Source organism: Capsicum annuum, chromosome 9 (assembly GCF_002878395.1).
Source record: "Capsicum annuum cultivar UCD-10X-F1 chromosome 9, UCD10Xv1.1, whole genome shotgun sequence".
NCBI lineage: Eukaryota > Viridiplantae > Streptophyta > Magnoliopsida > Solanales > Solanaceae > Capsicum > Capsicum annuum.
The window spans coordinates 14601407-14616960 of NC_061119.1; the positions used below are offsets into that span (position 1 = coordinate 14601407).

A 15554-nucleotide genomic window follows, 5' to 3' on the forward strand; every position below is an offset into this window, starting at 1 on the left:
TTTTGGTCTATCCCGTCCACTTTTCAAATTTGTTAAAAAATTATACAAAAGTCATAAAATTATAGTTTTGGCTTTCGTTTAAAAAGATGCTGAGCAAATTTCATTTTTGGACGATTGCACTTCGTATGACATTTTATTAGAAAACTAGATATGGAAGGGGCCAATATTTTAACTTTAATATATTTGATGTTCTAAAATTGATATCAAGTATAAATGAGAAAGTGTGATTTGATCATAAATTTTGAACTCGAAATTTTAAAATTTGAGTTTTTAAAATTATGACTTTATGAGCTTGAAGCAATGTTTGGACATGCAATTTACTTGCCCAATAATTTAAATTTTGTGATTAAAAGTCTTAAAATCCCCCCCCCCCCCCCCCCCCCTATCCTCCAAAAAAAATAAAAATTGACCTAAGCTAATTTTTGGAGCTTAATATTTATAGATTAAATTTTCAAAATTTGATAAAATTTCTTAGTTAACAGATTTTAAAAATATTTTTTCAGAAATTACTTCCAAAATCTATGATCAAACTTTAACTTAATCCTTGATATTTTAGGCGGTATGATAGGAAATTAAAATGACGAACACACTTTATAGTAAATTGTCTTTTATATTTTTATAAAATTAAAAATTAAGGGGTCGTTTGGTTTGAAGACAAGTTATGCTGTAATAAGTTATGATGGGATAAGTTATTCTGGAATTAGTTATACTGGATAATCTACTATTGATTGTGGTTTGTCATATTCAAAATAATATGCATTGCATGATTGCTAAGAATAAGTTGCTTGTTTTCAAACATACCCTCTATCTTATTTAATTTTTTAATATTTTTTTTGCAGGCTTTAGTTATTCATTCTTGAAAACTAAATTTTCATCTTATTTAGCTTAAATATTTTTATGTGCATTCTCATGATTGTGCCGTGTGTTTTTAAAAATAAGATTTCTATGTTATTTGACGTAAAAATAAAACTTCCATCTTAAATTTATCAAAATAAAAGAGATTTTATTATTTATGTCACTTTATTTAACAACATCACTTTATTGTAAAATATTAAAATTTATAAATATAAATGAACAACCGAATTAGTCAAATAAATTCAATGTATAAATAAAAACTATGTTTATATAGTGTAGTCTCTTAATGGAAAAATATATCATCATAAAAAATTTAGGAGTAGTGAAGGTTGTGATTAAAAATTATGTGAATAAACATGAATGTGAAAAATGATGTATAAAAGAGGGTTTAAGGAGGATACTTTTGTTATTTTATATATTTTATTCCGGTATAAGTTATCCCGATATTACTATTTCACCCACATATAGAAATAACTTATCTCAGTATTAATTAATAATCCTGGAATAAGTGATCCTACACTTGATAACCAAATAAGGATGTACTAAAAACTTATCAAAAGATTACCTCCCCTTATCCCTCACACCAAACAACCGCTAAGAATAGTGATGGGTATGGTGTATAGTCTTGTTGGAATTAGTAATGTTGACATTATTTCTCATCAGCTGTTTAACTTGGTATATTATTGTAATGACTTGAATTTGTAGTCATCTATTTCTATGTGTTTTGATCATTTTATCCTTCTCCGTAATTGCAACATATTGAGTTTGACGTTCGAAGATGGTTGACAGATTCTGATACATTCGAGAATGAGTTGTGTGAGTTTGTAGTTTTAGAGGCTTGAGAAGCCATACAGTTAACTTTGACCAACATTTATTATTTTGAGAGTCGGATGGCTAAACGGATTGTACCAGCAGATTCAAAATGTTGAATTTTGATTAGTAGCGCGATTGGTTCAGTTTTGAGACTTTTATAAATCATTTTGATTCTTTGTTTGAAAAATAGAGAAACTGAAGTTGGAGGTTAATCTATTGATAATGTCCTCATTTAAAAAATATGATGTTTCTATTAAGTTTGAAACATCGAAATTAGTCCAATAGCATAGATGTTTTACTTCTGTCGAACTCCGAACAAATTTCGAGGATATGTTCAAAATATTCAAAGCCACGCAAAATCACCTGGTGCACAACTGATATCTACTGCATCAGACCCTTCATCGCGATCGCATCAACACGTGTCATGATTGTAGGCCTTGACGATTACCTTTATCGAGATTGAATGGTTGTGCTATCATAATCGCGATGAATATTCGGGTTGACCAAGTTGGCTTTGTCCATCGTGATAGCAAAGTGGGGCCCGCAATTGCGAGGTATCACTAAATAGTACAAATACTCTATTTTTTTTATTTCACTCCATTTTTGGGCTCCAAGCTTTAGAAAGGACAATTTTCAAAGGTTTCAACGTTGTGTTTTGTGTGGGTAGCTTTTAATTTGACTGCACTATTATTTTACTATTTAAAAGACTTTTCCTTAAACTATTAGGTAATTCTAAATTTTCTGGAAGATGAGTCCATATATATATATACATACATATATATATATACATATATACATATATATATATATACATATATACATATATATATATATATATATATATATATATAATTATATAATAATATAATATATTAAAAGTGTGAAACCCTTAGAAAAATGATTTGAACTTTTTGCCCTTCATTGAAAGACTCTTCTTTAGACAAAACTGTCTTTTCACTATTTTTTTTAAATTTATTATTTAATTATTTTTCATTATATTCATTAGACTTCCTAAAATATACGAGACTCCTAAAACATATGGTACGAGAATTAATTAATATTTTTCTTTCTACTAGACTTCCTATTATATATGAGACTCCTAAAATATATGGTAAGAGAACTAATTAATATTTTTCTTTCTACTATTCAATTAGAAAAATACTCCTAAAATAGGACTCTACTAAGGAAATACTTATATAAATATTGAGATGTACGATAAACTAGAAACCAAATCAATTTGCCTGTTGGGAGAATATGATTGATGCTCATCTAACTTGATTCGATTGCATGTCTAGATTGGTGGATGCTTGATTTTCTAACTCTCAACTTCTTTACTGTTTTTGTTAGCATAATAAAATTTAACATGTGTGTATGTCAATATATATATATGAGAATTACAAGAAATACAATTTTTTGTGACGACTTTCAGTGGCGACACAAACAGTTGCCACAAAAGCTAGCATTTCTGTGGCGACATATCAGGGTTGCCACAAAAGGTAAAAGATTTAGGGGCGACCGTCAAAGTCGCCACTAATAGTAACATATTTAGTGGCGACTATGCGTAATTCGCCACAAAAGGTATAAGATTTAAGGGCGACCGTTAAAGTCACCCCTAATAGTGACATATTTAGTGGCGACTATGCGTAGGTCGCCACAAAAGGTATAAGAAAAGTGACATATTTAGTAGAGACTATAAAGTCACCACTAATTGTGACATAGGTCGCGACAAAAGGTATAAGAATAGTGACATATTTAGTGGCAACTATGCGTAGGTCGCCGCAAAAGGTATAAGATTTAGGGGCGACCGTTAAAGTTGCCACTAATAGTTACTATATGGTGGCGACTATGCGTAGGTCGCCACAAAAGGTTTAAGATTTAGGGGCGACCGTTAAAGTCGCCACTGATAAGACTCTTAGCTCGAGATATTTTACAACATTAGTTACAAATAAAAATTATTTACGATAATAATAAAAATATAGAATAATTAATGATATAAATTAAAAGGCCGAAAAGTTCAAAATGTAAACCAAATCAAAAGTTCAAATTTCATTTTGCATTATTTCTTTCTTAAAAAAATAAATTAAGTTATTTGTAAATATATTTTGGATATATATTTTATACATAGACAATCCACATACATGATTTAAAATGTACAAATTATTCTGGTACTTTTTAGTATCATTTTTTAAAATTTATTAATTCAAATACGATATTTTACATAATTTTATTAATATTTACATAATTTTTTTCACATAAATGTTCACACTTACAATTTACAAATATATTGTCTATTATTATTATTATTATTATTATTATTATTATTATTATTATTATTATTATTATATTTACTACAATTGTTATTGTTTTTGTTATTATTATCGACAATTTTTATAATAATTTTAACGTAACATTAATTTATTTTAATAGGACGTCTCAGTATTATTATGATTATTATATTTATTAAACTAGCAACCACTTTTATCCAATTTTTCTTTCTTGTGTTTAATTTTTGTAGAGAAGTATTATGTTATTTATTATTTACCTAAATTTTGATGAATACAATTATTGGGTATCTAGTAAAAAATATTTTCTTTGTCCTACTTTATTAAAATTATAAAATGAAAAAAAAGGTCAATAACATATAAGAAGAAAATAAAAAGTGTAGTTACAATAAGCAACAACAAACTTATATAATCTTTCCATTTCATCTATATCCAGAACAAAAATAAAGAGTGGATAAATAGAGATTTGAGAGAGAAATTGAGAAAGAGAGAGGTACAGAGAGAATAATGAGAGGGGGGAGATCGGAGATGGAGAGAGAGGGGTTGGAGACCGGCGAGTCTTCGCCTGAATCTCACCAGAAAAGGGGTCATCCACCGCCGAGAAATACCACCAGCCCCCTTCCCCACTTTTTTCAATCGAACCATCGCCAAACGCATTCCTTCCCCAAAACCTGATCGAAACCAGCTTCAACGCACTCCAAATTCTCTCGAAAAAAACCCGGCCAATATTCAATAAGAACAGTCACTCCATTCCCTTTTCAGCGATTATTCATCAAAAATTCATCGGAAAACGACACGGGATGGGTTCTGATCTTTTCAGTTTGTGATTCTTGGTTCTATTTTGGTGAGGCAATGCAAAGGGTGTTAGATCGAAGTTGGCTTTGTTCGTTTGGTTGACGTTTGTTCGAGATTTTAGTGGCGACGTCGAACAAGTTGGATTTGAAATAAATTGAGGTCCATTTCTTATCTCTCTTAATTAATTTTAATTGTTTGATATTGTGGTGTCTTAAATTCGTAGTATGGATTTTGTTTTTATTGATTTTGAGATAGTATCACGATAAGTTGAAGTTGGTAGGCAAATGATAGGTCGGGTAGGCAAACATTAATTCTTGCTAATTCAGCTCGCTTATACAGATTCTGTTACACAAGGCCTACAACTAGATCAAATTGTCTTCACAGATGTTGCAATGAAACAAGAGCCTAGCGTTCATTGGACACTGATGGTATCTTAGGTTTGAATGAATTATAATGTATACTTTTTTCTGTCTGACCTGCCCAAAGCTATGCCCGCTCTTACATTTTTCGAGCTTAGGAGTTGTGTCTATTTGCAGTCCTTTATGTGATTTGGGTGTTGTTTGATTCATTTTTGCATTTGAGGTTTGCTTAGTTTTGACATATTAAGGCCTAACCACACCATCAAAGTTTTGTTGTTTCTATATTTTTCAGTAAGTATTGTTAAAGTTGTGAACTTTATTTTATTTGGGTGTTGTTAAGGTTTACTTAGTTTTAGCATGTTAAGGCTTAATCAGACCATCAAAGTATTTTTGTTTCTATATTTTCAGCATTAAGCTGTGAACTTAATGGGATTTGGATGTTGTTTTAGTGATGTTTTGTTCATTTTGTCATGTGGGTTTTGCTTAGTTTTGGCTTTGAACGTTATGTGATTTGTTGGGTGTTGTTTTAATGATATCTAGTTCATTTTGACATGTCGGATTTAGTTATTTTTTGTTGTGAACTGATTCAGTAACTGACCAGAAAAAAAGATAGCATATTAAGGTCTAACCACACCATTAAAGTTTTCTTATTTCTATATTTTTTCAGCAGGTATTCTTGAAAGTTGTGAACTTTTTGTGATTTGGATGTTGTTTTAATGTTGTTTTGTTCATTTTGGCATGTACGTTTTACTTAGTTGGCTACATTACTAATTTCATTGATAAACGACTTTCGCCTTGGTTCTTCATTGAACAATAGCTTACCTAGAGAAGGCTTAGCTACAAGGCTAATTCTCAGCTCTTCACATCTGCTTTGCTGCTACTGGTTTAGTCTGGAATGAGCAATCAAAACTTCATTTTTAGTTGCGGTTGGAGGGGTGTGGAGGGTCTTCTTATCCTTTGATAAACATATAATTTTCATTTGCACAAATTGTAAAAGTAAAACAGATTTATATCTAGTTTAAGAAATTTTCCTCATTTCTACAATCAATTTGCATAGAATAATAATATATATACAAATTTTGGTAGCCTTGTCAAGTTTATTGTCCTACTAAGTTTTATCTTATTTCAGTGTAAATAACTCAATACCAAAAAAGATGGATCATATGTTAATGAAGTGGCAAAAGAGATTTGTGTAAGTACTCTATTGAGCAATTTTTTTCGTTTTAACATTGTGTTGTTGAATCTATAGTCTAGTGAAGCCGTGTGGGACTCTTTCGATTCACTAGCATTGTTGCCTTGTTATTATCTCATTTTCTTGTTCAAAACACAAACTCAAAGTCTAGTGAAGCCATGTGAGGCCTATTTCGATTCACTTGCATTGTTACGTTGTCTTTCATCTAATTTTCTTGTTCAAACACATAAACTCAAAGTCTAGTGAAACCGTGTGAGGCCTATTTCGATTCACCAGCACCTTGTTGTTCATGTTGTTGTTATTGTGTTGGTAGGAATCTGTTGATACACATATAGTCTTGTATCAATACGACATTACAATATCCATTATTGTAACGCTCTGTGAAGCGTATTTATATGTATTCTGGTTAGCTGACAGGTTTTTGATAGGCCTATTTATAAAGGAAACTCTGGCAAATTTTTGTAAAAATTTTGAGAGTTAACAAAATTTTAGGACCACATAATGGATAAAATGAAGTGGAAGTTAAGTAAATAATCTCATAGGTGTCTTAGATAATTCTTAAGTAAATCCTTAAGAAAAAATGTGTTAGGAATTGATATGCCTAGCATGAATAAGTTTGGTGGTGTTAGCTGAATTGAGATCTTTCTTTTTTACTGGCTAAATCTTTTTGTTAGTTTCATTGTCCTTTTAGTCTATTTTGGTTTAACTAAGAGTAGCTAAAAAAGAAGTTCATTTCCTGGAAAATAGAAAAGGACAGAATTTTTATTGAGTCAAAGTTTCTAAGCTTTCTTAATGTAATTCATCATTTGAGGAATTAAAAGTCTTATCATTTTGAAAGAGCCAATCCGATAAGTATGTTTTTATCTTTATTTGTAAGATGAGTATTGAGGGAGATTACCACAGGGAGCAAACTAGCTTGTGCATTCTGGAATCTTTAATGTATTCTGTAGTATTTTAATTCAAAGATATTGTTGTCATCTCTTTTACAAAGCAACATTAAGATTTCTCAAATCATTTCTTGCATTTTAAAAAGTTAGAATTGAAACTTCGCTTTATTTTTTAGTTTAGGGACAGGTAATTTCATGATGGAAATTGTTAGCCATGAGAAGTTTGAAGATATTTTGTGATTTTCTTTCTCATATGTATATCACATTGATTTGTTACCCATTAAAAACTATATAATTCTTTTCTGGAGAAATATATTTTAATATCGTCTTTGTACCTTTAAGTACTGTAGTTGTATAATTGGCAACGAAACAGACAATATATAATTTATATTTTTTCTGGGGGAAAAAGGTGAGTATTAGTGGCGACCCATAGTTGCCACAAAAAAGTGAGTATTAGTGGCGACCCGGAGTCACCACAAACAGGGAGTATTAGTGGCGACCCATAGTCGTTGCAAAAAGTCATTTTAAAAAAATAAAATAAAATTCAATCTTTTGTGGCGACAAAAGATTGCCACTAAATCATTGTTTTGTGGCGTATTTGCTTGCTTTTTGTGGCAACTTTTGTCGCCATAGAATATATGTTTTGTGGCAACTTACATATGTCGTCACAAAATACTTTTAGTTACGGAAGTAATTGCTACGACCCTAATGTCGCTGCTAAATATATTTAGTGGCAACTTTTGGTTCTTTTGCGGCAACTTTTGTCACCACTAAAAACCAGATTTCTTGTAGTGATATATATATATATATATATATATCTTCTTTGTTTTCATTCAAAATCATATTTTAGGGTAAAAATTTTTGCTCAGACAAGAATTAGTTGGATAAAAAATCGAAGCTTTGTGATCACTATTATAATTTTTTTAGAGTTTACAGATCATAGATGAATGTCGATTTGCTTTGAAAAATTTCTTATGTAAAGGTTAGGTTTAATTATATTGTTTTAATATCTTTATTATCTTTCTGTTTTATTTTAATTTACAAATGTTGGATGAATGTGGGTTGACTTTGAAATTTTTTTTATGTAAAAGTTAGGTTTAATTGTATTATCATAATATCTCTATTAGTTTATTATTTTGTTGTAGTTTATAGTTCATAGATGAATCTCGATCAATTTTGAGAAATTTTGTGTGTAAAATTTAAGTTTAATTGTATTGTTTTGATATCACTTTTATCATATTATCTTGTTGCAGTTTACAGGTGATAGATAAATGTTGGTCGGCTTTGAGGAACTATTTTATGTAAATGTTAGGTTTAGTTGTATTTTTATTTTTTTTGGTTTCCCAAGGTATCCTCACAGCCGGCAGCCGTGAGACTAATCCTCTGTTCCTCTGTCAGCGTATTAAGCGGTAGGGAACTGGCCACAGAGTTTGCTCCATTCGCCTGAGGCGGGGATCGAACCCCCGACCTCTTGCTTAAGGGACATGGTGCTGAACCACCATGCCAACTCTAGTGGTTAGGTTTAGTTGTATCATTTTGATATCTCTATTACCATATTATTTTGTTATTGTTTACAAGTGGTAGATGAGTGTCGGACGACTTTGAAAAAAATTTTGTGTGTAAAGATTAGATTTGATTATATTATTTTGATGTCTCTATCATTGTATTATTTTGTTGCATTTTACAGATGGTAGATGAATGTCGATCGACTTTTAAAAATATTTTTGGTAAAAATTAAGTTTAATAAATAAATTCTCCATCTCTACATACTCAATAGCTATTAAATTTAATTATAATATTCATTTTTATTATTTAAATAAATATCATATTTATTGTAATGATTGAACTAATTAAAGTGAGGTACACACAAGGCACGTACATCTAAACTAGTATAATATTATAAGCCTATCTCACCATGCCTTATTTGTAACTTTTTGTTTTTTTTCCTTAGATGTATATATGGGCTTGCGTTATTGGAATGGAAAACTCCTATTGACTTTTTTCATATTTTCAGAAAAAAGACTATATCATGAAAATGTAGTTCTTGTATGTCATTTTCAAGTAATTATTCTTGTTAATTACATGCATCAATATAATTCTCCCTTTCCTTATTTTATACTCTTTATTTATTCTTAGCTAAGTAGTATGACAAAATATAAGTTAATACTCAGTGAGAAAGACTTGCAGTAAAATAAGCTGCACAAAATTTGAAAGGGAAATAAGTAATTTGTTAAACTCCAATATGTTTGGCTCATAATGTTTATCAAATGGCCAATCTGAATAATATTTTTAGTGATATAAATTTAGGGCAACTTTTCTCACTAGAAAAAAATAAGAAAAGCAGAAGAGAAGTGAAATATTTCAGATCGAATATAAGTAAAAGGAGTGAAAACTACTTCTAATGCAGGTACAATATGAAAAATATGCAATTTAATATCAAGACATATCATTGACTTTGATTCATGGATCATGTGGCAAAATAAATATCTTATTCTAACATAATTATTTTTTTCAACATCTCAAATTGATGATTAAAAATTAAAATGTCAAAAGTCAAAGTCCACCAAGTATATTATACTATACAGTATGTACTTACCAATAACGTAACCTTTTTTTGCCCTATTTCCTCTAAAAACACCTTAGTAGATTTCATTTGGTGAAGTTCCTATTGAATTATTTATTTATACAGCTCTTTTGTTTTAGGTTAAATAAATTCCAAGTTAAGGTAATTTCTAGATCATTTCAATAGCTTAAACTTAAATACGTTGAATTAGGACATTTTATAACTAATAAGCAACAGGAAAACTATAGAAATGTGAATGTATGAATAATTCAAAACTTCTTGTTGTTAAAGCAACGTGTGAATAATAATAATAATAATAATAATAATAATAATAATAATAATAATAATACTTTTTTGAATAATTCAAACTCCTAACTAATATTCCTCCTATACGTGTGTTTATTTCTGACTCATAAGAGTCCAATACAATTTGAGCCCCTCACATTTTCCCTCTATATATACCCCTTCTTACCCCATGAAAAACCATTATAATTCTTTCTTCTTCATCCAAAAATCATAATCCAAAATACTCAAAATTTTGATAATTTCACTCTCAACATTTGAAACATATAATTTCGATACAGATAATACCAAAATGCCGAGAAAAGGCATGAGAACTCTTAATTGGTTTTCTCCTAAACATCCTACAGTTGATATTACTTCTCCATCTACTTCACAATTCTCTTCTCCTTCGCGCTTCGCGTATTCTCCTTCACGGCCAAGTTTTTCAGAAGCAGTGATCGATCGGACTATTGAGATGGCGGAGCCGATGATCACGAAATGGGATCCTGACACTACTACTTTTGCTAAGGTGACTTCTTTGTTCTATGAGAACAGAAAAGAAGCCAAGAATTTCATCAAGGTGGTGAACAATTTACACAAGGCGATGCATTTTCATGCAACTGAGAATTCGCAATCTGATAAGCTTATTCGTGCTCAAGCTCTGATGCAAATTGCAATGAAGAGACTTCAGAAGGAGTTTTATCAGATTCTATCAATAAATAGAGCGCATTTGGATCCTGAATCTATATCCATTGTGTCTTCACGTACTTCAATAAGTATTCGATCGAGCACTTCTGAGTTTGATATTGAGGATAATGATGATGATCGTGTAGCAGTTGCCGGTGAATCAATTTCTGAAGTTGAAGATTTTTCAAATGTTGTAATGATAGATTTGAGATTGATAGCTGAGTGCATGATCTCTACTGGCTATACGTTAGAGTGCTTGAAGATTTACAAAGTTATGCGTAAATCTATCATTGATGAAGCTATTTATAGACTCGGTGTCGAGAAATTGATGAGTTCATCGCAAGTTCATAAAATGCGTTGGGAAGTTATGGATATGAAGATCAAGGATTGGCTTAACGCGGTCGATGTAGCCATGAAAACATTGTTCAACGGAGAGAGGATTCTCTCCGATTACGTATTCGCATCCAATGATGCAATCAGAGAGTCATGTTTTACTGAAATTTCAAAAGATGGAGCCATGACTCTCTTCAGTTTCCCAGAAATTGTAGTGAAAAACAGTAAGAAGTCACCAGAAAAAGTGTTCCGTCTACTCGATATGTACACTTCCATTGTCGAACACTGGGCTGGCATTGAAGCTACATTTTCCTTTGATTCAGAATCCGTTCTTCGATCTCAAGCATTGACATCACTCGTCAAGCTCGGCGAGTCTATAAGGACGGCATTGTCTGAGTTCGAAATTTCTCTACTGAAGGAATCATCAAAGACCATAATTGCTGGTGGGGGAATCCATCCTCTTGTCATTGACGCAATGAATTACATCATTTTACTTGCCGATTACAGCAACGTACTCTCAGATATCCTGGGAGAATCTCTTCCTCCGGCTAAAGGTTCATTGCCGGAATCATACTTTGGTATTGCTGATTCCGATGAGTCTCCGGCACCGGCGATCTCACTCCGATTTGCATGGTTGATTCTAATTCTTTTTTGTAAACTCGATGCCAAAGCGAAGCACTACAAGGAAGTGTCCCTTGCGTACCTCTTCTTAGCTAACAATCTCCAGTACATCGTCGTAAAAGTCCGTTCATCGAATCTCAAGTATTTGTTAGGTGAAAATTGGATATCAAAACAAGAGGGAAAAATCAAAAAGTTTGCGTTAAATTATGAGCGGTTAGGATGGAGCCATGTTATTGAATCCCTCCAGCATGATCCGAACGCCTCGATGACTCCACAACAAGTGAAGGAGGTTTTCAAGAGATTCAACTCGGCATTCGAGCAAGCTTACCGGAAGCAATCAGTATGCGTCGTACCAAATACTAAACTCCGTGATGATTTGAAAGTGTCCATCGCGAGGAAAATACTTCCTGTTTATAGAGAGTTCTACAATAAACATAGAGATGCAATACTAAAAGAGAGACATTCTAGTCACGTGGTTAGATTTTCTCCGGAGGATGTAGGACATCACTTGTCCGATTTGTTTTTTGGGCCGGTTGAATCGGGAAGTTCATCGACAGTTGAGTCATCCCCATCACTATTGCGGTGAAAAAAAATATATAGCAGTTGCTTAATTCCTTTTTGTTATCTGTTGTAATTATGTGTGATACATGAAATATGACTCATGTTAAAAGGTGTATAAATTGTAGAGTTTTTGGTATGTTTAAAATGAGCAGAAAAGAATATTTCACAAATTTTGGAATTCAAAATCCCAGATATTATTGTAGATGGAGAAATACTAATAAGTGAGTTTTGTAATGTATATAGCTTCTTTGCCATGAGAAACAAACATATATGTTTGGATTTTGGAGTAATTTGGAGATAATTAAGTTTCCAAATTGGTATATGCAGATTATATATGTTGCTATCAGTATTAATGATAACAATCCATTTTCAACAATATCCCTTTGTGATACTATAAATTATAACCATATATATTCAATTATTCATCTTCATGAAAGCTAATCAAATAGTTGATATTCTAGCCAAAAATGCATGTATCTTCGTTGGATGTATCGGGAGATAATCATGTATCTCGATAAATTCAAATTTGAAAAAAAATATATTCCAAACTAATTATGCATCTTCACAAAAAGAAAAAATATATATTTGTTAGATGTATTATGCATCAGAAAAAATATTTGATAGCTAATTATATTTCTTTACGAAGAAAAAAATATATTTTTACTCAATGCATCAAGAGCTAATTATATATCTCAACAAACCCAAAATTAAGATTTTCAGTTATTATGCAAAATATTAAAATTTTCTCTTATTAAACTCGAAACTATCAAAAGTTAAGTTGTTTGCCCTATGTTAATTGATAGCATGAGAACCTTCATGGGCCCCACGTTCAAGAATTTGTACTAAGACATACTTGCAAGATGAGTAACAAAGACCCACGCATCTCTCCAAAAATGTAGCCACATCGTTGTCGGATTCTTTAAAAATATATTACTTTTAAAAGATTTAACATAAATTATTTAATAATATTTTTGAAAAGACCAAGCAACTTGAGAAAATTGAAGGAAAGGTGTCTTTTAAGTTTTGAATGAAGGATTGGTGACATTGACTAACAGATAGGGTCAAACATCATTAGAATACTTGATTAAGTTAATTGTTGACTTGATTAATATTTTCAAAACTTTTTAATTTTTTCAAAAATACAAATCAACCCAACCCACACCCCTCTTCAATCCAAATTAACCACTCTCTCCTCTCTCTCCAGCTTCTCTCAACTCTCTCCCAACCAACAGTTCTGCAAAGTTTCTCCCTTCAACCTCCGGCGACAAATAGTCAGGCGAGTTCCTTTTTGAATTTCAACCGTCAATTGACATGAATACTTCTCCGGCGACAATAACTTCGAGTTTTTCATCCTCCCATTTCTTTTTTCACAGGTAAAAAATTATGAAGAAATAGAAGAACTTGAGTCAACTACTCTTCTGGTATTGAAATATGGACTGAATAAAATCCTAATTTCTGGAATTTCTTCTTCTTGTTGTCGTACTATTAATTCGAATTTGTTGGTGATTTTTAGTCACAGTTGATGTTCTTAGTGTGTGCGTGTGTGTGTGTGTAATATGTTGGTGTTGCTGGGTTGATTTGTTATTTGTCTTGGTAGAAATAGTATTGCAATAGTTGAAATATCTGATGTAATAGATGAAACATATGATGCAACAGATGAAAATCTGATGCAACAGATGAAAAATCTTATGCAACTATGAAAATCTGATCTAACAGGTGAACAATCTAACAGATCATTCATCTGTTGCAACAAACGACTTTTCTATTTGGAAGAAATCTAAATAATATTGATCTAACAGATAACTGATTACTGATCTGTTTTTATTCTTTCCAACAGTTTACTCTTCATTTTGCAACAGATTAGGACTATTTTTAGTTTTTCCAATGATTTACTCATATGTTGCAACAGGTCGGTTATCTGTTGCAACAGATAACATACCTGGTGCGACAGATTAGTTGTCTGTTGTAACTGTTATATTATTGTTATACATTAATCAATTATAATCTATGTTATGTTCCTGTTAATTTAAGATAACATGGCTCCCAAAAGAAAAGAAATCGAATCAAGTCCAAGTAAAGGAACAAGTGCAGCAGCTCAGCTATATCTACCACTCTATGAGCTTGTTTTACAAGGGTTATCTCAATCAGGAGCAGAAGATAATGAACACGGGGAGGACGAATCTTTCAAAAGATATGATCCAAATGCTAATAGCCCTTTCGTCGAAGAGTTAGTCAAAACCTTCAGCATTGATTGTTATCATGTGAGAATGCAGTGCGATGGTGCCACAGATTTAACGGGTGATCTTGTGGTTAAGTCAGTCATGGGAAAATCTTTTGACACCTTCAGAAAAATACTTCGAGAACAAAAATTGGATTCTTATTTCAGGGAAAGCTGCTTTGGGCAATATCTTGATCTGCCGGAGGACAACAATGCTCGTTTCCAGATGAAAATGGTATATGATCTTCTCAAGCGCAGGTTTATGTATGAAAACAAAGATAAGATGGATGAGGTATGGATAAATTACTAAGGCATGCCTGTTTGTTTTGGTTGGGAGGAGTTTTCCATAATTACCGGACTAAAATACTATCCTTCTTCTCCTTATCAAGTTATACCTACTCTGACCCAAAAAAAAGCACCCCGCACACCCAAAAAGGGAAAAAGCAAGTCGAGTGATCGTGATGACCTGGTGTCCATTGTTGATCCAATCTTCAAAAATAAAAATCTGATTGAAGCGTTGAAAGGTAAAGGACTTTCAAAGAAGCACAATCAATTATTGTTCTTGGTTTGGTTTGTACATAATGTTCTTTGGGCGAGAGACGTTAACAACAACATAAGCCTCGATTTAATAAATCTCTGTGAGAATCTTGAGTCATTTAACAGCTATCCTTAGGGTTATGAAAGCTTCAAAATGACTTTCGAATATTTTTTGACTCCATTAACGCCAAAAACAGTCAACTTATGTGGTTTTCTAGGGGCCTTCATGGTAAATATTTCTTTTATCATGATATGATTCATCATTGTTTTATTCAATAATGCTTTTGATTTATTGGCATTATGTTATAGGCTTGACATTTAAAGTCATTCCTTATTTGAGACAATAAGTGAACTACCTGGAAGAAGTTTCCTGTCCAAGAATTCTGAGATGGTTGTCAGCAAAAACAGGTAAAAATGCAAAATTTTTTGATCTTTTCAATCCCCCCAAGATAGCAGTAAGTCCAATTCTAATCAAGTTTTTATTTTAATTAATGATTAAATGATTTCATCATCATTCTTAATATATGTATTGATTTATTTTAGATTGTCCATCCGTGACTTGTTCTGAC

General features: G+C 31.7%; 1 protein-coding gene across 1 annotated transcript; it reads left to right on the forward strand.

Annotated features, from left to right (window-relative positions):
• Positions 1–10253: 10253 nt before the first annotated feature.
• Positions 10254–12477, forward strand: LOC107842207 (exocyst complex component EXO70H1-like). Its single transcript, XM_047396700.1, has one exon. The coding sequence runs from the start codon at positions 10342–10344 to the stop codon at positions 12253–12255; it is 1914 nt and encodes a 637-aa protein (XP_047252656.1). The 5' UTR covers positions 10254–10341; the 3' UTR covers positions 12256–12477.
• Positions 12478–15554: the final 3077 nt, after the last annotated feature.

Excerpts from the sequence above, each read along its gene's own strand:
- LOC107842207 (XM_047396700.1), top strand. The coding sequence starts at position 10,342 with ATGCCGAGAAAAGGCATGAGAACTCTTAATTGGTTTTCTCCTAAACAT.